General features: G+C 53.4%; 3 protein-coding genes across 3 annotated transcripts in view; all 3 read right to left on the bottom strand.

Moving 5' to 3' along the window:
- Hers (Histone gene-specific Epigenetic Repressor in late S phase) overlaps positions 1–6,951 on the bottom strand; it is a 43,493-nt gene extending 36,542 nt beyond the window's left edge. The window contains exons 1-3 of the mRNA XM_033383107.1: positions 6,623–6,951; positions 2,843–6,068; positions 1,622–2,275 (exon numbers count right to left, since the gene is read on the bottom strand). Of these exons, the coding sequence (XP_033238998.1) occupies positions 1,622–2,275; positions 2,843–6,059 (3,871 nt within the window). The 5' untranslated portion in view covers positions 6,060–6,068; positions 6,623–6,951. The remainder of the gene's footprint in view (positions 1–1,621; positions 2,276–2,842; positions 6,069–6,622) is intronic.
- A 2,105-nt stretch (positions 6,952–9,056) lies between these two features.
- THADA (Thyroid adenoma-associated protein homolog) lies at positions 9,057–15,774 on the bottom strand. The gene is made up of 7 exons (XM_001354918.4): positions 15,334–15,774; positions 15,051–15,267; positions 14,706–14,987; positions 13,808–14,634; positions 11,492–13,743; positions 11,267–11,431; positions 9,057–10,674 (listed from the first exon to the last, which is right to left on the bottom strand). The coding sequence occupies exons 1-7, from the start codon at positions 15,440–15,442 to the stop codon at positions 9,172–9,174; spliced, it is 5,355 nt and encodes a 1,784-aa protein (XP_001354954.3). The 5' UTR covers positions 15,443–15,774; the 3' UTR covers positions 9,057–9,171.
- A 1,186-nt stretch (positions 15,775–16,960) lies between these two features.
- Nup205 (nuclear pore complex protein Nup205) lies at positions 16,961–24,213 on the bottom strand. The gene is made up of 11 exons (XM_001354919.4): positions 24,061–24,213; positions 23,836–23,981; positions 23,446–23,769; positions 23,269–23,370; positions 22,629–23,194; positions 22,005–22,562; positions 20,334–21,939; positions 18,899–20,235; positions 17,780–18,832; positions 17,544–17,701; positions 16,961–17,403 (listed from the first exon to the last, which is right to left on the bottom strand). The coding sequence occupies exons 1-11, from the start codon at positions 24,065–24,067 to the stop codon at positions 16,985–16,987; spliced, it is 6,276 nt and encodes a 2,091-aa protein (XP_001354955.4). The 5' UTR covers positions 24,068–24,213; the 3' UTR covers positions 16,961–16,984.
- Between the last annotated feature and the right edge of the window lie 727 nt (positions 24,214–24,940).

Raw genomic sequence — 24,940 nt, 5'->3', positions numbered from 1 at the left:
ATCGACAGACAGAAGGCAGCTGAGAGCGCATTCTCCAAATCATTTCATTTCACATTCCCATCTCTCATCGCTTGTCATCTCATCTCAACTCATGCCTATGCTCCATGCCCCATAATAACGTCGCCGCTCTTCTGTCCCTTCTTCCAGTTGCAAGAGCATACAAAATATGTTGCCTGCTTTTAGGCGCATAAACGCAACTGTTTTTTTTCTACGTAATATGCATTTCCCTGCATCTGTGTGAGTGCCACACTGTGTCTGTGTATGTGTGTTTGTGTGGAAAGGTAAATGACATCAATGGAGGTTGGCTGGCTCCTCTAGGCCGCTGCCGATGCCGCTGCCGCTGCCTCCTGTCTACGGCTGGGGAGGACTTTCTCGCTCCCTCTCTTTCTCTCTGGTGTTTACTTTTTCCTTGCATTTTGGTCTTCGTTTCCGTTTTGCTGCTTGCCTGCTTACAGTTTCCGGCATTTGGCCAACACAAACACAAACGTAGGCGACAGCAAGGCTTATTCTGCGCGCGCCTAACTATATGCAATGATTTTTTTCCTTCTCCTTGTTGCTCCCAGAACAAACCGCAAAAGGCTAAAGATGAAGGATGAAGGATGAAAGATGCTGGCCGGAAGGAAGGCACGAAGGCAAGCAGTAAGCCACCAAGCCATCGGGCAGGCAGCCCCCCCCCTTCCCCGCCCCCTGTCTAATAACTAATCTCGACCCAAAATCCCGTTCCACCCGAGACCCCTTCGAATTTTGAATGCAATTTTAGACGGCAAAACTTTTCAAAAACTATACACATATACTATACATATATGTACGTAATTTGCCTCCCATTGTTTGACGATAGGAGAAATCAATGAGAATTTGTTTTTGTTGCTGGAGAAACAAACTTTTTGGGGAGCGAGAAGTACTCGTGAAGAGAGAGAGAGACGGAGAATTTGTTGGCCCCCTGCCAATGGAATATGAAAATGAAATATGAAAATCTATCCCCAATTGAGTTTCGGGGCCGAAAAGTTTTTTTTTTGGCGATCCTCTTGAAAATGCACTGGGGCAACTTATCGATTATTCGATTGCCATGTTTCGACAACAACTCAACGAAGAAGTTTGAAAGAGAGATTGAATTGCATTAAATGTAGGGATGGGGACAAAACAAAGTGATTACCCGGACATCTCGATTGTTAGAGTGGAATATACAAACGATTTATACTTTTTATCGAAGTATCGATAATTCCCGTTTATCGCTTTCCAGCTCGAATTTATTATATACATTTATTTTAGAGATTTGTTTGCATTGCATATTAAAGTTATCGAAAAATCGATATTTTTCGATATCGATAACAATAAATTATTCAAGCAAAACTTAACATTCAATGAGCAACTAGTTTTAGGCATAAATTTAAAGAGATTTAAATTCCCATTCATCGTTTAACAATCGCTACATCGATAAATCCTCTGAAGCACTAGAAACCCAAATATATTCCCCTGTTTATGGTAGGTTTACATAGTTCGGAATACCCATCTTCGATTGTATTGGATGTAATATATATATAACATTTTTCGAATTCAATTTCAGCATCGATATGTATCGATATGCATCCCCCCGAAAGGGCCAATAAAATGTGAGACTTACCGCTGGGATCGTGATGATGAGGTGGCCCCTGCTGCTGGCTGTGGTGCTGATGATGGTGGTGCGGATTCGGGGCACAGAAGGCACTCGACCCGCCGCCTATTGTCGGTGGTGGCACAATACCCGACGGCGGCGGGGGATAGGCACTGGCCCGGTACGAGGGCGGCGGCGATCCCACATCGCATCGATCGGGTGGCACTGGCACGGCCACAGGCACTGGTACCGGCACTGGCACCGGCACGGGCACTGGCAGTGGCGCCCCAGGCGGCGGTGGCCCGTAATGTGGCACCTGAGGCGGCGGTGGTCCTCCGTAGTGATGCGGCGGAGGTGGCGGCGGCGGACCGTGGCCGTACTCGGCCGCCTGCTGGTAGTGATGGGCGTGCGCCGCATGGGCGGCATACTGGTGCTGGTGGTGCATGTGCAGCATGCCGCCGGCTCCTCCAGGGCCCAGCTGGTGGGCATGGTATGCAGCGGCTGCTGCGGCCGCTGCTGCAGCGGCGGCATACGAGGGCGGCGGCGGGCCATGATGCTCGGGCACGGCATGCTCCGTGTGCAGCCCCAGATCGGGGGCATGGTACATCCCGGCGCTCAGATGCTCGCCAGGCAGCAGGACATGCGGCGCTGCCGGTTGAATGGGCAGCGGCGGCGAGCTATGAGCTGTAATGGAGGCGGTAAATAAAGGTTACTCCGGTTTATGGCTGCACAAATTTCCCCTAAACGAATGGACACGAATATTTTGACGAGTAACGGAGTAAAAAGATATTTGAAAAGACTTTTCTAAAAGACTTTTTGTAAACTTTTATTAAATAACGCAATGTTTTGGGCTTTTCGATGAATGCCAAGGTTTTAGGATTTTAAGCCAAATCTGAGGCCATATTTTAATAGGAATAGTACATTTTTCTACCTTGCAAAATTCCCAAGAAATGTCGATAAGAAACGTCAAATATTCCCTACTATTATGTGGCACAAATACAAACAGTTGAACCTGGAATATAGTGCTTTTTCGCAACAGAAAATCAGCTGTTTTTAAGTGCCAGTCACGTGTGAACGTGGAATGAAACATCTGCGTAGGTGAGTGTCTAATCTTTCATTTGAGGGCAGGAAAATCTGCTGTGTTTTGTAATCTTTTGAGTTAAAGGAAGAGGATTCCGCGTAGGAATGGTAATGGGCTTGGGTTTGGGTGTCGGTGGAATGGATATCTGGGGGGTAATCACCACTACTCACCCTCGCTGAGGCCAGAGCTGGCGCCGGGCGGCAGCATGCTGGAGAGCGCACTCAGTGGCGTATACGATTTCGGTGGCTCGACGGAGCCGGGCCGCAGGACACGCTCCTCGGTGACGCTGGACTGGACACGATATTGCATTTTGCAGTAGGCCTCTTGGGCCGCACCATTGCTGGCATTCACATAGACGCCCGTGATGGTCACATCGGTGTCCTGGACAATCACAACGCTGGAGGAGGTCGGTCGGCTGCAGTCCTTGGCGTCCTTGGTGCTGCTCGAGTCGCGGTAGCCGCCGCCGGTGGTCGTGCTGCCAGTGGTTGTCGTCGCGTCCGTGTTCGTCTCCTTGGTCTCCTTCGAGTACTTGGAGTCGTTGCTCTCCTCGATGAGGATGTGACTGCTCGGCGGCACCTTGTCCTTGAGGGATGATTCCCTTAGTTCTCTCTCGCGTTCTCTTTCGCGCTCCCTTTCGCGCTCCCTCTCCCGCAGGGACTCCTTGGTCTCCTTTGGCTCCTTCTTGATGTGCATCTCCGTTTTGATCGGCATCATCTTGGTGGATTGCTGGACGACTGCCTGCATCTCCAGCTCGTCGTAGCTCTCGAAGCTGCTGCAATCACTGGCCAGATTCTTGTCCAGATGACGCTCCACCTCGTAGGTGGCCGCCACGATGGCGCTGGCATTCAGGCTGGCCATTCGCTTTCTGGCCAGGATCCCCTTGTAGTCGCCAATCAGCTCCTCGGTGAACGGTGTCTTTCGTTTCTTCGGCACTTGCTTCGGCGGTGGCTTCGGTTTCTCTGGCCTCTTGGCATCTGCATCGCTGCTGCTTGGAGCCGCTGCCGCTGCCGCCGCCGCTGCTGCTGCCGCCTTCTTTGGTGGCGGCTTCTTTTGGAGCTTCTTTTTCTTGGGTTGCGGCAGGGCCGGCAGCTGCATTTCATCCCCCTCGCTATCGCTATCGAACTCCCAGTGCTTGCCCACGCCCCTGCCGCCGGGCACGTACCGCAGCTCCCGTCGGGGCTCAATCTCTTTCGGCGGTGGTGGTGCTGGTGGCGTTGACGGTGTCGACGAGGACTCTTTGTCCTTGTCCTTATCCTTGTCCTTGTCCTTGTCCTCCCCATGGCGCGGCGACTCCTTGTGGTTATTGTCGTCATCGCTGCCATCCAATGTCCGTATCCGTGGCGGCTGTTGTGTTGCCTTCGAGAGCCCCAGCTCGTGGGCGGTCCGCGATTCATTCTCGTAGAGGCACTGCACCTTCGCCAGGGCATTGAGGGAGGCCATGCGATGACGCTTGGGGCCGCTGTAGGCGCTCAGCTTCCTCTCATCCTCGGAATCGCTGCTCTCCGCAGAGCTATCGCTCGCGGGGCTATGGTTGGCAGCGGCAGCAGCCGCAGCCGCTGCTTGTGCGGCCTTCGACGCTGTGGGTTTCTTCTTTCCGGGCGGTGCCTTAGGCGAGGGTGACGAGGATGTGGCCAGCTTGCGTTTCGCTTGCTTTTTGGAGGCGGCCGCAGCACTGGTCTTGGAGGCGGCTGCAGCACTGATCTTGGAGGTGGCTGTGGCACTGGTCTTGGAGGCGGCTGTGGCACTGATCTTGGAGGTGGAGGTGGTTGTGGTTGTGGCTGCTACTGGTTCGGACTGTGCTTCTGTTGTGGATGCTGATGGCTGTTCCACTTGCTTACCTTTCTCTTTATCCACCTCCTTCTCCTCCCCCTCCTCCTCCTTGATCAGCTCTTCCGCCTTGAGCTTAGCCTCCTTTTCCTCCTGCTCTTCCTGCTTCTCCTCGTGGTCTTCATTCGGTTTCTCCTTGGGCTGCTTCAGCGGCTTGTTGTCCTCTTCGGAGAATTCGCGCAGCTGCTTCAGCGCTGGCAGCACCATCTTGATGGGCTCCTCGTCCTCGGAGCCCGACTTGAAGTCATAAATATCCTTGGCACCCGCTCCGCCGTGGCCCCACGAAGGCATTGCCTTCTGGTTAGCCCCGCCTGCACCCTGCTGCTGCTGCTGCTGCTGTTGCAGGCGAACCTTCGATCCAGCCGAGGTTTTTGTGTACTTGATTTTCGGCCGCTGTTTTGCTGCTGCTGGCGGTCCAGGACTCTCCACGGGCGTGGGTGTCGCTATGGGCGTTGCTGTTGGTGTGGGCGTGGGTGTGGGAGTGGGCGTGGGTGTGGGAGTGGGCGTGGCTGTTGGCGTTCGATTTGGCGTCGGTGTCCGTGTCCTTGTCGTGGCTGTGGCTGTGGCCGTGCCAACAATCTCCTCCAGCTCCATTTGCACGGGCTCCGTATTGGAGTCGGGCAGGCGCTGGGACGACGGATTCGCCGCCTTCTTCGTGGCCTTGAGCACCTTTGCCGGGGGAGGTTTCGGTGGCTGCTCTGGTGCCATCGGGGCTGCTGCTGTTGCTCCTTTCTTGGCTGGCATCTTGCCCTGTTTTGTGGCAGGTGCAACAGAAGGAGCAGCCGCGGCAGCTGCTGGCGTCGTGGCTGGAACTGCTGTGGCAGTCACTGTCTCCACTTTTGTCTTCTTTGCGCTCGTATGCGTTGCCTTTTTGGATCCTTTCGATCCTTGAGATTCCTTGGCATCTGTGGCACCATCGATGGTGGAGTCTGGTTCCGTTTTGGTCTCCGGCTTTGGCTTCTCCTTGCTGTCCTTCTCCTTCTCCGGGGAGGGACGTGGCGGCCGCTTCACGGGCATCGTTTTGCCCGGATTGAGGCTGGCTATCACCTTGACAGCGGCTGCCCGCGACTTGGTCTTGACGTTCTCCGAAATGGAGGACTTGGAGATGGAGCCCACGTTCAGGGGCCCCTCACCGCCGGGCAGGAGATTGTCGAATCCATGGATCTTGATGTCCAGATTCTTGAGCATCTTGTTGATGGCCCGCGCCTTGCCATCCTCCTGCCGCTCCTCTGGCGAGAGCTTGGGCGTTGTTTGGGCGCTCGACTTGGAGCCACTGCTGGTGCTGCTCTCTGTGGCTGGGGCTCCTCCTCCTCCTTGTGCTCCTGCTGAAGGATCCTTTGTCTGCCTCTTGCCCGATGCTGATGCTGACGCTGACTTCTTTTCCTCCGTCTCCTCTGTGGGAGCTTTCGCTTGTTTCCCCACCCGCTTCTTCCCCGTCGTTCCGGACGCACTCGACGCTGGGGCAGATGTTGTTGCTGCTGCGGCCGCTGCTGCTGCTGCTGCCGTTGCCGTTGAGCGTTGGACACGCTCGGCGACGCTGGAACGCTTCTTCGAGACCATCTCGTGGGGCTGCAACGAGAGCGAAAGGGCATAAATAAAGGGCGGGACACAAAAGCAGTCGTTGTATACCGACTAGGGGCATACCCTCTACGCAGAAAGAGAGAGAGAATTTCATTAATTCTGGACTACCTTTTCGCTTCTTCATTCAGACAGACAAAACGAATGATGCCAAGGGGTACAGGGTACAAGAAAAGAGGAGCATAGGGGGAGGGGATGACTCTGCTTCACACACACACACACACACACACATGCTCCCTCTTTTTTCTCTCGTTTATTTAGTTCAAGTGTCCGCACGTGACAAACAAAACGGGAATTCTCGCTAGAATGTTCCTCGAATGGGGGGAGCTCCTCTCTCTCTCTCCCTCTCCCTCTTTTAAAGATAAAGATAAAGAAGATTCCTCCCCTGTAGGGGGCAACGCATTTGGGAGCAAGGGAATCCTCATAATTCGTATTGAAAAACTAAAAGCACACTTTGAAAAGTCCACTTGGAGTATTTTCGAGTTCGAGAGCATTCTATTCCATGAAACGGTTAACGGTTAACAGTCAAACGGTACAATGCTTACCTTTCTCACTCTGGCTTGCTCGCACTCACTGGGCCGCTATGGCGACTGCGACTGCGGCGGCAACGACGACGACGACGACGTTGACTTCGACGTCGATGGTCGCTGCTCTGCTGCTGCTGCTGCTTCTGCTGGTGCTGCTCAGCCACGCAACGGCACTCCTGGGCATCGGCAATGGCGCTGTTGGATACCGTTGAACGATACCCATTTGGCGCTTCAATCGGGAAGTCGGTTAACCCGCTTCCCCAAACCCACACACGGAAATATTTAAATGCACTTTTTACAAACTTTTTTCGCTGTTTGTTTATTGGTTTTTATTTGTTTGTTTGAATTTGTTTTCACCGTTTTGTTGTTATTGCACTTTTTGTTGCATTTTGTTTGATTTCCACAGCGTCCTACAATATGTATACAAGTTGGTGTGTTATTTTACGTGTGTGTATGTGCAAATAAACATTAACGTAAACAATTTGATTTCGTCACAAAAATTATGCACAACGCACACAGCCGCACGTACGCGAACGCTCACACACACACACGCGCAGAAGGAAATCCCATTCACACAGGCACACACACTGATAGAGAAAACCCATTCGAACGACACACACATGCATACATGCACATGGACAAGGTATATTCAATTTGAATGTAAGGCAATTCCCGTTCTTTCTCTCTCTCTCACTCTTATTGTCTCTCTCTGAATCTACATAAATTATGCTACTTAACAGAGGCCGCACTTTCGGAGTGACTTTACTATTTAGCCAGTGTTTTTAGCTTTTCCACTTAAACAAGTTTTGGCTCTCGCTCTTTTCTGCTGGCTTACTCTCCCATTAATGTACCTTGCCTAAGCACACACACACACACACCCCGTCCCACAAACAGGGCGCGTTTTCCCCCAAAAACGTTCATTTACACATTTTTTGTTGTTGTAATTTCCAGTTATTTTCTCTTCTCTCCTCTTTTCATACAGTAACAGAGGCTACCACAGCCCCTCTGTCATCCATCCCCCTCCAAAAGCAAGCAACACCATAGAGGCTGGGCCTCCCTCCCTCTCGCACATACACACCCACAAACACACGCGCGCCCGCACCCCCCTCTGTCGACAGTCAAAAAGAAAACGCTTTGGCGTGCCACACACAAAGTGATGCAAACATTTTCCCAATTGGCATTCGATTAAGCCAAAAATGAGATTGTAAATGCGAATACGAGCGCCACCAACGCCACGATTCATCAATGCCGCTTGTCCATTACATTTGTAATCTTCAGAATCGGCTATAATATCCGCGCGAACACGCACTCGATAAACAAATCACAAGAAAAAAAATAAATAAACCAGCCAGTGTGACCGCGGATTTATGTACCGTCTGGCCCTCAGAAATATACCGAAATACTGTCTCATTTTCAAAATATACCGAAAAACTTAGCCCACCTAATCCCCCTCTGTTTGAACAGCTGAACAACTTGAGTTCCACCGCGGACAATTATACTGTTTTTCAAATTCTTCCTTTATATCCATCCTATCCTATCCCCTGTACTGCGCTAAACACGACAATGTGTGCGTCGTTCTCTGTCAATAACACATATTCCTCGATTTTGATATTCGGTTAAACTTTACTCTTTGACTATGACCCGCAGTCGGGAGCACGTTTCATCCTATTGATGAATCAATTTCCTACAAGATTGGTTAAATTTAAACAAAATTTCAAAGGGTGGGTTATAAAATAAGGTTTAAATAAAATGTTAATTTTGTACACCAAAACTAGACGGTAACTACACATTTGCTACATATCAACTACATATTTATGGATTGTGGTATTCTCTTTTTGTAACTTCTTTTGCTGTTCCTCTTGTGCTGTTATCTGATGGTATTCTGCTATTGATCTGAACTTGATCTGCTGTTACTGCTGTTACTCTTCTGTTACTCTATTGATTTTCTCGTTCTGCTGTTTATCTGCTGTTACTCTGCTGCTGATCTGCTACAGATCTGCTGTTGACTACTGTTACGCTGCTGCTGATCTGCTGTTACTCTGCTGTTTGTCTCGTTCTGCTGTTTATCTGCTGTTACTCTGCTGTTTGTCTGGGTCTACTGTTTATCTGCTGTTACCCTGCTGCTGATCTGCTGTTACTCTGGTGTTACAGCTGTTGCATTGCTGTTACGCTGCTGCTGATCTGCTGTTACTCTGCTGTTTGTCTGGCTCTACTGCTTATCTGCTGTTACCCAGCTGTTGACTGCTGTTACGCTGTTGCTGTGCTGTTATGCTGCTGCTGATCTGCTGTTTCTCTCGTCCTGCTGTTTATCTGCTGTTACTCGCAGCTGATCTGCTATTTATTCAAAAGTTAACAAGCAAAATAACCGCCATGGACCCAATCATGATTTGACCCAATCAGCACAGCATTTGCTTGTGCTCTTTTAAGTCTAAAGAATGTAACGATTAGCGGATAACATCATTTTGTTTAGATATGTAGGTTTATGTAACATAACTACTCATATACAAAAGGAAAAATGCACTGGTTACAACAGTATTTGAACTTGTCAGGTTGCAGCATCTCTGGCTCTAGTCCCATTCGCTTCTTGACCAAACGACCCGAGTACGGAGCACCTTCTCGATGGACCCCAGCAGGGCAGTGTCCTGTTCGAAGGCCTCTTTGAAGCCATCGGCCACCTCACGGATGACCATCAGCGTCTCGCAGTACAGATTGCATCCCTGCTTATCGAACAGGTCCACATCCCCATCCTCCCCGAGGGATCCATGCTCCTGTACGGGTGTCTCCTGCGCCATCAGCAGGAACGGCTCCACAATGATATTAAATAGGCGCATCAAAAAGCCGCTGTCGCTGCCGTATCTTTCAAGGCTGGCAATGAAATGCCTTAGGAACTCTGTAAACACTACGTTGGCGAGAATCTTCTTGGGCTCCGGCTGCGGGTGCAGTCTTTGCCGCAACATCTGGTCGGCCATAACGGCCGCATCGTTGCGCAGTCCCTCGTCATCGTCCACCAGCAGGAGGAGCACCAGGCGCGCAAAGCGGCCGAGGATCTCCACATCGCCTAGGCAGAGCTGCTCTCCGATTTCGCTGCCAATACGCTCGCACAGACCGATGGCCTTGTGCCGCAGATAGACCGGCTGTGTGGCATAGCTTAGGATCTGCGCGTACTCCAGGAGGAGTACCCAGATGGGCTGCGACAGCTCCGCCTGGCGGTCCATCAGCCGCTTGATGGCTAGCACCAGGCCAAAGTGGACGTGAGCGGCGCCGTTCTCCAGCCCGATCTCCAGCAGTCGTCCCAAGTCAATTATGGGATCGATGGGAAGCAGCAGCTGTAGGATCCCAATGCGGCCGGCGAGCTGCAGGCTCCAGCATTTGGGCGGACCCTGCTGGCCCCATTCGTACATCCGGCGGAGGCAGACGTGCACCGACGGGGACGAGGCGATGCCACGGGCCAGCTCCTGACGCTGGTCGGGTGTGAGGGCCCTGTGGTAGCGCACAATGTCGCTGGAGAAGCTCAACACCTTGACGTCCCCGGCATTGACCAGATCGGAATGCAGCGGCGGCAGGTCTTGCAGGACCACGTACAGCAACAGCTCGCCGTTCAGCTCCTCGATCGCCATGGGCAAGGGCATTGGTCCGCTGAAATTGCACAGATCCTCGACAATGTGGCTCATGGCGGCCCCACAACTGTGGTCCAGTCGGTGCAGATGGAGCCCGAAGATCTGAAAGATCTTCGGCGAGAGGCGCTCCTCCTGGCAGCGGCTGTAGATCCGCCCAGGCGTCAGCTGGTACACCTGCCGTAGCTCGACCATCACCTCCTCGTCCAACTGTCCTGGCGCCACATCCTCCAGTATGGCCACCAGCACCTCCAGCATCCCATTGAACAGAAAGACGCTCCTGTCGAGCAGATGGACTGTCACTTGTGGCAGTGTCTTCAGCATCGTTCTGACCAGATTCGGGCGGCTCCAGCGCAGGCGTCGGTACAGCTCCAGCATGAGCAGCTCCTGGCCATGGATCCGGTTGTGCCTCAGGATAGGAACATCTTTAAAGGCATCCCCTTGCAAGGGCGGGGCCTGCGAAGATGGGAGGAATAAGATGGAGAAAAATCAGAAGCAATTCTATCTCTTGAGAGGAATTTATGGGGATCTGTAGGATCTGACCAGAAGGAATACCTAGAGAATACAGAGTCGCGATTCAGTTTGGGTATTACGGGGATATAGGAACACGCGATCTGATAGAATAGAGCATTTCTCATTACGAGAAATATTCAGCGATTTAGAAGCTACTATTCTGGGGATAAATATCGGAGGCAGCCATCCATTTGTAATCGATTTGTTATCGTCAATCAATATTAATCGATTGATAAAAATTGGTCTGAAGAGAGGAATTGTGAGAAGATCGACATTTATCGATATAATCGATAGGTTAAAGATACAGAAATGATTACTAATCGATATATATCGATATAATCAGTTTAGAATAACAAGAAAAACAATCAATGATTATTAATCGATAATTATCGCTCGATTAAAAATGGAATTTGCAATGGAAATCAGTTGAAATCTTTGAGAAATCAGAAGGAGCGCCGTAATCATGAGCAAACAGAAGGCGAAGGGAGAAGGGGGAGCAGAAAATGTAGGATAATCGCCAATGAAACACACTTACTTTTAATCGTCCATGCAGCACCATCATTTGCACTAGGATGTGCCTCAACCGGACAAAGGCATCCCGGTCGTCCACAAAAATGCCAACCACCGCCGCGGCCTTCTCGCGGGTCAACACATCCGCACAGAGGCTGATCTTCAGCAGATCCGGAACAAAATTGCTGAGCTGCAAAGAGCGAAAATGTAGAGTCGAGTGAACGTTCAGTGGTGGAGACTGGGGCCTCACCTTCAGGGTGGACTCGGCGCCCTCCAGCGACGAGGGATAGAGGCGACTGAGCAGCATCAGCATGCTCTGCAAGTGGATCTTCTGTACGCCGTTCAGCGCCCTGGGCCCGAGGGCGGCCTTGGCCAGGCCCTTGCTGAAGTAATTGTACAGCTCCGGGTAGCGTGTGAAGAATATGCGTCCCGTCATCCGATTGCGCACGTGCAGCTCGCCAGCGTCATCGCGCGGCCGCTCTACACCGAAGACACGGACGACGAGCGTGGCCAGCAGCAGGCTGGCACTGTTCTGCTCCGCCCAGTCGGTGGCCAGCAGACCGTCCAGCGTGCAGATGATGCCGCGCGCCACAAACTCTCCCACCAGATCGGCCAGCTCGCTGCTGCGGAAGAGGGCTCGCATTATGTTGAGGGCATGGCAGCGTGCGGCGCCTCCTGCTGCTCCAGCAGCACTGTCGCCACGCGGCGTCTCGCACACCTTCAGCAGACGGTTCATGCAGCGATGCAGGGTGTTGTGGGTGCCCAGCTTCAACTCCGAGCAGACGAGGGCCTGCAGCATGTAGGGTATGCCGGCACTGCGACGCGTTGGACACAGACGAGACTTCTGCTGCTGCTGCTGCTCTCCCTGGATCATGTCAAGAGCCTCGTTCACCCAGGCGGCTGGCAATTGATTGAGCGCGGCCGCATCGCTGTGCCAGAAGCGGCGGCAGAGCATGCTGAAGCCCACATACGCCTGCTCGAAGGCGCCGCGATGCTTAATCTCGGCCAGAAGCAGCAGGAAATGATCTCCAATGGCCGTTAGCTGACCGCCGCTGAGTAGATACGTGTGCTCGTCCTTCTCGGCCTGCTCCTGCTCGAGCGGCGAGCGCTCCACTAGACCGCCCAGTATGTTGGACACCTCCTTGATGCTACGCCAAGCACAGAGCAGCACCATCTGCGGTGTGGTCTGAATCTGGCGCAAGGCCTCGGCATCCAGGCGCCGCCTCAGGACATTGGCCACCTGTTGGTCCGTCTCCTGGTCACTGGCCTCCGGCAGGTAGCCCTCGGGCGCCACACTGCTCACCACCGGCAGCACCACCTCGCTAATGGCCATGCACACATCGACCAGCTCCTGCACATACCGCCGCCAGAGGGGCTCCCTGGCCAGCTCCTCCATGGCAAGCAGCTCGACGAGGTGGCGACTGGCCAGCAGCAGGCCATACATGGGACTCAATTTGGCCCCCTCTGCGAGATTTGTGGTGGCCAGGGCCAGGGCCTCGCGCAGCGGTTGCAGGCACCACTGCAGGGCCGCATAGATTCGCGGCTGATAGCGCACCCCCCCCTCGGGCAGGGGTAGGGGTGGGGTTACGGCCGCTACCAGCTGCGTCTCCACCTCCTGGGCCTGGCAATGCACTTGCAGGAGATAGGCGCCCGTCAGCGAGTCGGGCGGACGCAACGACTGCAGCAGCTCCATCACTCTGTCCGGTACGATGCGCGAGCATGGCTGCAGCTTGATCAGCAGCTGGGCGGCCACCAGTTTGTTGTGCTCGTAGCTGTCCCACAGGCATGCCTCGACGCGTTCCGCCTGACTGGCGGTCAGTATGTCGCCCATGGGCATGTCCAGGCGGCTGCACAAGAGCGTACAGCTCTGGAGGAGTCGCAGCGAGAGCCAGCGGCGTCCATAGTTGGCCGAATGAAAGAGATTGTCGGCCAGCAGGGCCATCAGACTGCGAAGATAGGCCATTTGATCGGCTCCTGTGGCGCTGGGACGCTTTCTGTGCTCCGCCAGGCAGAGTTCGATGCGTCGTACCACCTTCAGCATGTGGCCAAAGCCCAGCTGTCGTATATGGGCGCTGGGATTGTTAATATTGTGCTTCAGATAGAAGCCAATAATCGCCCGCTCCTCGGCGCTGACCGGCTCACTGGGCCGTGCGGCCGCGCCCACAAAGCGCAAGGTAAGCAGCCGCAGATGATCGTCCTGCCCGACTAAGGCCTCCCGCAGCCTCTGGCTGTGCTCCACGAGCAGGACCTGCCGCAGTTCGCTGGACTCTTCGTTGCGGGCGCTCAAGATGGCCGTCAGGGTGGTGCTAAAGGGTACGGACGTGTCGGGCTGCATCCAAATGTGGCGCAGCGTTTGCGGCTCCTCTTTGACGGCCTGTGTGATCAGCCCCTCGATGGCTGAGAGCCGCTTCGTGTTGTCCTGGGTGGCCTCCAGCAGTAGGTCCAGCCACTGCTCGCGCCAATCCTCGAAAGACTGCTCCTTGCGCGAGGCCACCATCATGGCTGTGTGGGAGAGGGAACGAATGAGAGAGGGGAGTTGTGTGGGCAGGGAAATTGATTTGCTCACCTCTGAAGAGCGAATCGACGGCATCATCCACGCCCAAGTACTTGGGAAATACGCTACCAAACAGGCTGGGGCAATGCCTGATGGCCTCGCGTGCCCCCTGAACGCCGACAAGTTTCTCCACTGCCAGGCAGCCGGCGGCCAGGCTGCCGCCATCCTCGAATCGCACATAGACCTCTTCGAAGAGCCCAGCCAGCCCGCAGGCCTGGCCATGCTGCAGGATCTGCATGAAGATGCCGCCGCACATGTGACGCACCGAGTCCGTGGGACTGCAAATGTTGGCCAAGGCGAAACGCTGCATCGCATAGAGGATCCGCTCGTAGCCCTGGCGCTGCGGACCAGCCGAAAGATGAGCCACTGGCGCACCCAGACACTTGGAATAGCCATGGAAGTGCTTGGCCATGTAAACGAGAACATTGTTGACACTCCCCTCGTGCGCCGTGAGGTCCATCAGGCGATCCACTATGTCCGCCGCACGGCTGCCATATCGCTGATAGTCCTCGGGCAGCAGGACGCTCAGGGCTGCCGCCTGTATGGGGAGATACTCGATTGGCATGGCCTTGGACCACTTGTCCAGATAATCCTCGAAACGATCAAAGAATCGGGTATTTTTGCCAATCACTAGGCCGGCAATCGAGCGCACATCCCACGGGGTATCACTGTGACGAGCCACCTTCTCGGCCACCACTTGAACTGGCAGCAGGGACGCCCCGCTCTCCAACTGGTCGCCCCACTCGGACAGCACGCCCACATGGAAGCGCAGCACATTCTGCACAAACAGGTACAGTTCGTTGAGCCGCGTGGGCGATAGCTCCAGGACAGCGCTATTACTGCAGGGACAGAGGAGCAGATTCGTAAAAGATTGAAGCCAAAGCTAAGCCGGGACCCAGCTGGAACTCACCTGATGTCCTGCCAATAGCGTTCCAGGGCCATGCTCAAGAGCGGCAAAAAGCTATGCAGCTCATGGCCCAGCGCCTCCCGGCCATAGGCGAAATTCTGCAGACACGCATTGGCCGACACAAACACATCGTTGACCTGGTCATGGGTCAGCGGCTGAGGCGGCTCTGTGGGCGAAACTGTGCCCGCCATTTCGCGCAGGGCCTCGCGCAGTGCGGCCACCAGTTGGGGCTTTGTGTGCTGTGGCTGGCCCACCTGTTTGGCCAGAGCCTGGTCGGAGAAGAGCCTGCCAGCGGAAAGGGAAAGGGGTATTCATTCATGGTTCGTTTCTTTCTGGTTTCATTCGTACTTGATCAACTGATTGCGCACAGAGTGCTTGAGGGGACTGGCGAAGAGCACACTGGCCAGAAACTGTTCCACGGCCAGACGACGATCCTCCTGTTCCTGTTCCTGCTCCTCCCCCTGGGGCTGCTGCACGTGGGATCCATGGAACAATGTCCGAATGACGTTCACCTGCTCTGCACTGCTGGAGGCCGTCGCAAACTGCTGCACAAAGCTGTGGGGCGCTGGAACAGACCAAACTCTTGCATGTGCCAAGTATAGAGACAGCTGATGCTGCGGTGGCTACTCACATGCCTTCCACTTGTTGGGCACCGGCACGAGGGCGTCGCGCAACTCCGCGAAACGCTTGGGATGGGAGCACAACTTGATTGCGGTCACGCGTAAACCTAAATCGTTCATGGTTCTTTCAACTTTTTGGAAAATATAACAGGAGCACGGTTAAACCTCAAATTAAATCCAAAACACGCCGGGAGCAACAGCTCCCTGTTGCTTGGCAGCACCACAACACTGTAAATAAACTGTTCAAGTTGCATCATATTCCTCGATCTTGATATTCGGTTTAATATTACTAGCTAGCCAGGACCCTCAGCTCTCAACTTATAATTTTATCCGATTGATGAATTAATTTCCTACAAGATTGGTTATCTTTAAGCTCTCATCTTTATTGGATTGTTTGTTAAATAAGATTTAACCAAAAACGGTCAACAACAATTAAAACTAACTTAAGTTCTTTACATGGTAACTACAGCACAACTACACATTTGATACATCTTAACTACATTTCCTAAAGGGGAAATATGTACGTTTCAAAAATTTTAGCCGTTTTTTTTATACAAGCTGTATGGAAGCGCCAGTGTGAAAAACCTCCGATTTCCACATTGGACTTGCTCTTTTCCGACATTTTTGAAAAATTGAGGTTTTGATAGCAAACGATCAGGAATTTGATGCTGATCACGAATTAGTATTAGATGTGGCCTTGGACATGGCTCTTAATGGTATTTATATACAATTTCTACATTATGGCATTCGGCAAGAGGGGAGTCAAAACGCGTCTTAACAATACTGAAAGGTACTAGAAAATACCAGGAAATGTATATATACCGTTAGCTTATAAAATATATAAATATTATATAAACGCCGTCATAAAACTTAAATGAAATTAAATCGAAAACGCCCCAGGATCAACAGACAACACACAATACAGCACAATTAATTACGTGCTGCCATATTTATCGCTGGTAATTATCGAAATATAATACCAAACATTTGGCGGGTTGTTTAAACAATAATCGTAACTTTGGCCAAATTTAGCCAAACACCTAAACTGTATTTAAAATATTACCACAAATATGTCCACTTGTTCGCTATGTGGAAGTTCGACTGTATCCCCTGTCCTTGTCCCCTTTTTTCGGGGGAAACATATCCGGCAAAAAAACCCCTCCTCCACCAAAAATTATCAAATTAACCGTTACAGTCAACAGTGCTGCCAATCGAACGCAATACCAGAGAGAGGGAAGCACTGTTGTCCTTCCTCCAGCAATAGCGGGCAAAGAGGTGGCAGGCAGAGGGAGTAAGGGAGGTAAGGAATTTTTTAAGGATGCGTAAATCCTACAGATACCACGGAAAGCCTGAATGTGGTGGGAATCGGATGCAGGGCAGAATGCGTAAGCGTACGTAAACGACAGCACCACGTGACTCCTGTCTGGAGTCAATCTATGAGACGAAACACATAATCAGCCATGTGCCAGAGTCCTGGAAGCAACGAGTACGTGAAGGGTGGGTTTTAAGTCCAACAAATTAACGCGTAAATAGCGATTCGACTGTTAAGGTTGTTCTTACAGTAAATAAATCTTTTTATTATTAAATCGATTCCAAAAAATATTTTGGACACTTCAGGGGTATTTTAGGGACGGGGGGGGGGGGGGGGCGGTGGCTGGGGGTCTATATGAAAGAACTCTCGTTGGCATTCCCATTGGAGGCAGCAAACTGCACCAACGCCTTGATGCGTCGCAACAGTGAACTATTGAAGCCCTTGCACTTGACCGTATACTCTTCACTGGCGACGATCAGCTCCGAGCAGAAGGTCTCGTTAAAGGTGGAGATGAGATGCTGCTTCAGCTGGAGGATCTCATCGGGGGTGGCATGCAGCACGGAGACGCTGTCGTTTCCGCTGGAACTCTCCATATTGCTCTCGTTGATGGCACTGCGATTCTCGCTGGAAAATATCACCGCATTACGCATATAAAAGTCCAAGTGGATCCACAGCAAATACAGATTCTGTTCGGCTATAAAGACGGCCTGCATCAGTTCGTTGCGCTTCTCCTTGTGCCGCTGGCTGAGCTCCACGTAGCTTTCTTTACCTGCAAAAATGGGCAGCAGAGTGAGTCAATGTTTGGGGCCAGGGACCAGGGACCAGTGGCCAGGGACCAGTGGCCAGGGACCAGGGGCCAGGGGCCAGGGACCAGGGGCCAGGGACCAGGGGCCAGGGACGTGTACTTACCGCTCGGGCCGAAGCAGATGTTTGGCAGCGAGGAGCGCTGCTCCAGCAGGTTGTCGGCATGCGACTTCTGCGAAAGGTAGTAGCCCACGGAGCCCTTCAGCTGTTCGATGATTGTGTGCATAATGGCCGTCAGCTTCTTGCCGTCTGTCCTGCCAGTCCTACAGAATGCCAAAAGATATAGAGCGTTTGCCCTTGGTGGATTATTCAAGCATAAATCAGAAATTCCAATTCCTTACAGTGGTGTAACATCATTGACTATCGTCGTTAGGAGAAACTTGGAGGTGGTGCTGTCGCGGACATGACTGGTCACCGCATGGCGGCAATAGAGCGACAGATTGGCGGCAATGTCCAGGAAATACTTGACGTGACGACTCTTTTGGCTCTCGGGCAGGGACTCCACGTCCTCCTGCTGGAGTATCTGGCGAATGGTGGCCTCGGTCACAGTGAAACGGCCAAAGACCACGATCATCAGCTGCTGCAGGCGATTCAGGCGATTATAGAACTCCAGATCGCGCTTCTGGACGTAGCTATCAGCCATATTGGTGCACAGTTCGGGCGTGGAGGTGCGCGAGAACAGATTCGTGATCGACGCCAGCTGCTGCAGGTGCCACAGGTCCATCAGGGGCGTGGCCGTGCGCAGCATCGTCTCGACCATGTCGATGTGGGCGAACAGAAAGTTGAGCACCTGGTGGGCGGCCGAATCGTTCTGCGATCCCAGGGAGCTGACAATGCCATCGCAAAGGGCCAGGGCCGGCTGCAGGATGGAATGGAAACGCTTAGACGTGTTCGGCAGAAAGCCCTCCGGATCTTTTCGCAACTGGTTGGCCTTCAGGTCCGGCTGCAGGTCGTACACCCGCATATTGGACAGGACGCCCAGGGCTCCTTCGGCGAGCAACATGCGGGCACCCGTCTGCGACAGGCGCGTGAGGAAGGCCAAACGCGCCTCGTACACGTACAACTGCCGCAGATTGTCCGGCACTGGTTGCAGGATCGCGCTCAGGGCATCGTCCGATTCTGCGACGTTGTCCAGCAGGTGCTTCAGGTAGCCGCGCGACACCACAAATTCGGTGAGCGTGCTCACCGCATCCAGTTCAGAGATCATCTCCAGGCAGGCCAGCGCCAGCATGCGGCACACATCGTGTCCGGTCACCGCGTCGTGGCAGATCGAATCAATCAGCTTCTCCCCATAGACCCCGATCACCTCCGCGGCCATCTCCTTGAGCCGGTCCTTATCGCCGTGCCGCTGATCGGTGACGGCCTTTTGCGATTTCTCCAGGCGCGAGGCAATGCTGTCGAGAGGAATCCAGAAGAAGTATGATAAAGGGAGCCGCTAGGGGGGCACTGCGGGGGCTTACCTTTCATGAAAGTCCACCTCCTCCTCGGTGCGCAGACGCTTCACGATCCGCAGGCAATTGAGCAAAGCCGTATAGAGATTGATGCGCAGCTTCTGCGACTTGGCGCCGCTCACCATGATCCACTCGACGATGCGTTTCAGGATGAAGCGCAGATTGCTCGTGCTGCCCGTCATTGTGCCGCTGATGTTCGACTGCGAATGGGCGTGCGAATATGAAAGGGAGAGCGGCCCGTTGACCAGGCTGTTGTCGCCGTTTTGGGCGGCGGCGGTCACATCGCAATCATCGCTGGTCCGCTGATCCTCCAGCTGGTAATAGCAGATGCGCAGATTGGCCAGCAGCAGCAGGATCGTTTCGGTGATCTGTATGGAGATCTCGATTAGCGGCTGCACGGGCTCCACCTTCAGCAGCATCTTCTCGATGATATCAATGATGTACTGACGCCTCAGGGCCAGCGGCAGCAGGGCGTCGGGCATGCTGCTGAACAGTATCTGCACCAGCTGGCACCACGCATCCACAAACCGCAGCGTGGCGATGCGCTGTGTCCGCACGCGGTTCACCTCGACGGCGTACTGCAGCAGCACGGTGATCTCCCCACTGATGGCCTTGCGCTGGCCCGTGGCAATGGTGCTCTGCACCGTACGCAGCTCTTCGTGCAGGACGTCGTGGAGTTTGCGGATGTTTATCATCAGGTATGGCTCAGAGCCCGAGGCAGTTCCGCTCTCACTGCCGCTGCCTGGACTCGGTCGGGGGCGGGCCTCGCACTGCTTGAGCACCGCTGTCGTCAGCACCGGATCGAAGAACTCCAGCTGCGGCTGGGGCGCAGTGGCATTCACCTCGAGCTCCAGACACTCCAGCAAACGATTCGCATGCAGTCCTTGGGTCTTATCGGGCATCGCGGGTATCTTAACGGCCGCCGCGACGGGGCCCACGTCCAGGCCATAGAAGTTAGCGGAGGCCGTGCCACTCAGTATGTCGTTGTTGAGGTCCTGCGGCATGCCGGGATTCGCACGCTGCCCATCCGACTGGCCGCCCAGCAGGAGTATGTCGCACAACAGATTGTAGCGCGTCATCTGGCCATGATTGGCCGCCAGGCGCACCTCGACGGCCACACAATTGAGCAAATGGCTCATGGCGTGCAGCATATGATCCTCGCGGTGGCGGCGAAACGGCATGGCGCTCAGATGGCGCAGCAGGAAGTCATTGCAGGTCAAGCGAAAGAAGCGCAGGATGGTCTCCGAAGACCGACGATTGGCGCACAGGCCCTGGAACAGCTGATAGACTCTCTCCACCAGATGGGCCGTATGGGGGCAGTATTTCTCCTGGCTATGCCGTTGGCTCTACACGAATGGGATTAGAAAGAGAGACAAACATAAGCCCATCGTTGTGAAGGAGATAGAGATAGAGAGAGAGAGAGGGGGGGAGGGGTAGTACAAACCTCGAGATACTTTTCCAGGACCAAAACCAAGGAATGCACACAACAGCACTGCATTTCAATGCCGACCTGCTGCTTATCCCTGGCCATAAAGTCCCTGAGGACATCGATGCCCAGCAGAAAGTAAACGAAATTCGGCGGCGCTTGACACAGATTGAGTCCAAAGAGCTCGACCACAGCCTCTTTGATCTGCAGATCAATGCCGACGGGCATTTTCTCATTGAGGGCCACCACTTCGTAGCATGGGCCCAAGGTGGTGTCCCCGTCCTCGGGACCGGTGATGTCCGCCTCCGATTCATCCTCGTCGACGGCCACACTCGGCGGCTGGTGGCCTCCGTGGTGGAGCACATCGCCCATGGCCTGGTAGTCGTTGAGCACAATCGAATCGAGGAGCTCTTCGTTCTGTTGGGCCAAACGGGCGTCCATTTCCAGGCACTCGACAAATCCCTGGCGCACCTCGAGCTTCTCGTTGCTGCCGAGGGCATACATATTGAGGATCTGTGAGGGGACGTTCGGCAGCATGGTCACCGCGGTCAGTATCTTGATGGCCGCCAGCGAGTGCCGCGGCAGCCAATTGTTGTAGGTCACAAACTTAATGATTTTCACCACGTAATCGGGTCGTCGGGTGCGCGGATTGATGTCCAACAGCATCCGGTCGAGTCCCGACATCAGAATGGGACTATTGGCGGACGAGTGGGCCTCGAAGAAGGCATTCTGTTTGGCCACCGCCACCTCGAGCAGCAGTAGGGCGTACAGGGCGCACTCCTCCAGGTGTTCCTTGCCCCGAAAGCGCCTGTACTCGTCCAGCCGCTCGCGGGCATCCTCGATGATGCGCAGCAGGAGCTGCAATAGATGCGATTTCACCTGCAGCTGCAGCATCACATGGTAGCCCGGATACGGCTGCTCGTCGCGCGATTCCATAAAATCGCTGGCCTTCGGCCGGTACGTGGCCAGCAGATAGAATAAAAGCTTCAATCCCTTGGCGGCCACCTCCCACATTTCGCTGGGGTCCTTGTACGAGCGATTGTAGACCTTGAGGATTATGGACTCCATCAGGAAATTGAAGTACGGATCGTAGCCAGGGTGCCGCGGGCCGGCGCCCAAGCACCTGGGCATATGGGTGGTCATCAGTGTGTGGAGCAGCTGGAGAACGCCGCGACTCAAGTTGTACGACTCCTGACGGCTCTCGTTCTGCTCGATCTCCTCGGCCAGGCTGCACGGGCTCTGTCCCGCCGCTGTCGTCGTCACCACCAGCGTGGGTATTATCTGCGAGTCCTCTAGCTGGAACCAAATGGCACGCGCCGTCTCCTTGGACTTGGCCAAGGCCGCCAGCGTAAACATGATCTCTGCCTTGAGGGCCAGCGGTGTGGCACATGCCACCAGTCCCAGCAGCACCTGTGGCGCCTGCCAGCTGGCCTGATCGCACATCATCACCCGGGACACGCGATCGTGCTCGGCCACCGCGCGCATGATCCCCATCACAGCCACCAGATGCTCCGTTTCGCGCTGAGTTATGTTCCGGGGCTGCAGGGCTCGCCGCATGAAAAGATCGCCATTCGAGGCACTGCCCGGGGACATAACGCTGAAGGCGTTATCCGTGCGCATGTTGCTGCAAAGGGAACGAGGCGGAATTGAAAGCACAATCTAAACCAAACCAAAGCCCTCCCCACTCACCTGTAGTAGCTGGCCAATGCCTGAAAGAAGTGGTCCCAGCCCATCGAAAAGCTCGAGGAGCCCGATGGCGTGTTCTTGAGCAGATTGAAGGCACTGCGGGCCGACAGCTCTGTGCGCGTGAGGCCCGTGATCATCTTCAGGTACGACTTGAACAGCGTCTGTGGCAGCAGTTCGCTGGCCAAGGATATGAACTTGAATAGGGACACAGCCCGGGAGCTGTTCATGGCATAGAGGCCGGCATTGTTGCCGCTGCCGCTGCCGCCGCCGCCGCCGCTGCCACCGCCGCTGCCGGCTGATGTGGCCGTGTCGCTGGCCCCCCAATACTCGTTGCACAGGGTGTGGTTGGCCCGTCGATCGCCGTAGAGACGGGACACGCACAGCATTAGCAGCTCGAAGTTTGCGTCCAGATTTGGCGGCGGCTCGAGGCCTTCATTCAGGAAACTAATCACCGTGCGCGCGGACTCGTCCGCCCGGTTGCGCAGCTCGGCCACTTTGGCATGCATGAAATCAATGAAATCGGTGATCAGTAGATGCGCCCGTCGATAAATGGACTCCGTGCTGCCAAAAGAGATAGAGAGGAGGCCATCAAAGGGGGTCAAGCCTCAAGCATTGACTATTACTCACTTGTAAATCACTTCGTTCTCCAGCAACTGACGGTAGATGAAGCCAAAGACATTGGAGGCCAGTGCCTCATCCATTAGCTGCTCATCGCGTGGTATCAGCGCACTGGCGGCCGCCTGCAGGTGGCTGGGCGCTTGCCGCAGGCTGGCCAGGGCCAGGGCAAAGCTGTACTTGATGATGGCATCGAGGCGCGGCGTCTGCCATTTGGCCTGGGCGTACAAGGCCTCGTGGAAGCTCTTGGCAAACTCTGGATCCCACATGATGGGCAACCGGCCCGTGTACGGATTAACCACATCCGAGATGAGCAGCACGGACGTATCATAAGAGTACAGCAGAGCCATCAGCATAATGACTGTCACATCGTCCATATTGCCGCCGGCATTGTCGTTGCATTTGCATGCCGCAAGCATTTTCATCAGGCGTATGGCATTGCCGCGGGGCAGGCCACGTTGGGCCGAATAATTGAAGAGGCTCATGGCCACAGCCTTGCGGATGTCCTCGTACAAGGCCAGCACTTGATTCTGATGCTTTGTGGAGCCAAAGGCGCGATTTTTGGTCAGCATAAGGTTCTATCAACAGAGGGGGAAAACTGAATGTTATTAAAGCCCAGTGGTTGTGAGAGAGGGTCCAGTAGATCCTTTACCTCCTTGACCACATCCATTTCGGCGAGTATATCCAGCAGGCGGGACAACAAATTCGATTCCTCCGTCAGATTCTGCACATAATTATTCACCAACGAAAGGAACTGCAGACAAACAAGCGAAAAGAAACCGCCATTAGCTTATACTTAGAGCTGGCCAGGAGCTGGCTCTCTTCCTACCTCTCTGGGCAGCTCTATCACCCAGGACACGCCACTCATCGTCTGCATCATATCGCGCAGGGCACAGGCCATGGCCTTGCGGCCATCATAGTAGAGCAAAACGGCAACCAGGCCACGGGGCAGCCCCGGATGATGCATCTGCTGACGCTGGGCCGTGTACAGCAGCTCCACGGCAATTAGCTCATCCAGGTCGAACATGTCCGACAATATGATGGCCTCATCGATCAGATCCTGAGACAGTATCAGCTTGTGGCCCTGGCCGCCCAGTGGTATGCCTTCCGTGAGTCCGGCCCTTATCTGATTGCGGCTTTTCTCATTCTTGGGCTGCAGGAAAACGAAGCACAGAAAAAGTGTCAGTGGCATTGATTATGTGGGGGAGTGGAGCCTTACCGGGTTGCGTAGAAAATTGGTAAAGCTATGTTTGTTCTTCTTGAGGCACTGCTCCAGATCGCCAATGAGATCCTTTGGCTGGGCAATTGCCTGCTGCAGTGTGCCATAAATATGCTTGCATGGCGTCCACATGTCCTCGGTCATGCCTTTAAAACACGAAAAATACACACAAAATACGTTTAAATATAATGTTGCACAATACATAGGATGTCTTCCTGCACATACCATCCATTTTTAATTTGATTTCTATTTAATAAACCGAACCAAAACAACAGATGAAATAAAAACGCGGTTTTTGTTGGAATCGGCGGCAGTGTGTCTGCCGGCATTTATCGGCATGAGCCGCGGTCTTATCGATAAAATATAGCCCGTCTAACCCTCAGAAATATACCAAAATATACCGTCTCATTTCCAAAATATACTGACGAATTGTTCAAATTCCCTCCTTATTCATCGTTTTTGATATTCCGTTGAATATTACTAGCCAGATAGGACCCTCAGCTCTGCCCACATTATATTTGTATGAGTATTAAGTGAGCATGGAATGTCAGTTCATATTTAATATGTTGTTGGTGTTTGAAGACTGTTGCTTGTCAACCGGAGTATGGGCATTGGCATACCCTATACTCAAGCTGTTTAATAACAGTAATTAATAATTACCTTGTCATGGATTGAATTGTTTTTGACCTACTCATACATACACCACAACGGACCTTCTACAGGTCCAAGTGAGCTTGGGAGGGTTTCATCACTCTCCCAGGCTACCGCCTGAACCTACTCATACATACAATTAATTTCTTGTACAAATATCTCGAATCGCGATACCTATTCTTGGACTCTGTAAGAAGAGACTGACAAGTTTCTGTACACATTGGAGCCAGATGACAAACATTTCCCCAATTCTATAATATCCTTGCTTCCTAGGGTATGCAGAATTTCGCCCATTGTTGCAGGGATTTGTTCGAATGAAAAATCCCTCCAAGCGCTAGGATTTCCCACCACAAAGTAGAGAGCAAGTGACGCACTGACGTACGATTTGAGAAAGCGAATATTCGAAAAACCTGCGTGTGGAAGTTTCTATACCCTTTTTTATTAGTTTGAATCG

The sequence above is a fragment of the Drosophila pseudoobscura genome, chromosome X (assembly GCF_009870125.1).
Source record: "Drosophila pseudoobscura strain MV-25-SWS-2005 chromosome X, UCI_Dpse_MV25, whole genome shotgun sequence".
Taxonomy (NCBI): Eukaryota; Metazoa; Arthropoda; class Insecta; order Diptera; family Drosophilidae; genus Drosophila; species Drosophila pseudoobscura.
Note: the sequence above shows the minus strand (reverse complement) of the source record. Positions and strands in the feature narration are given on the sequence as shown.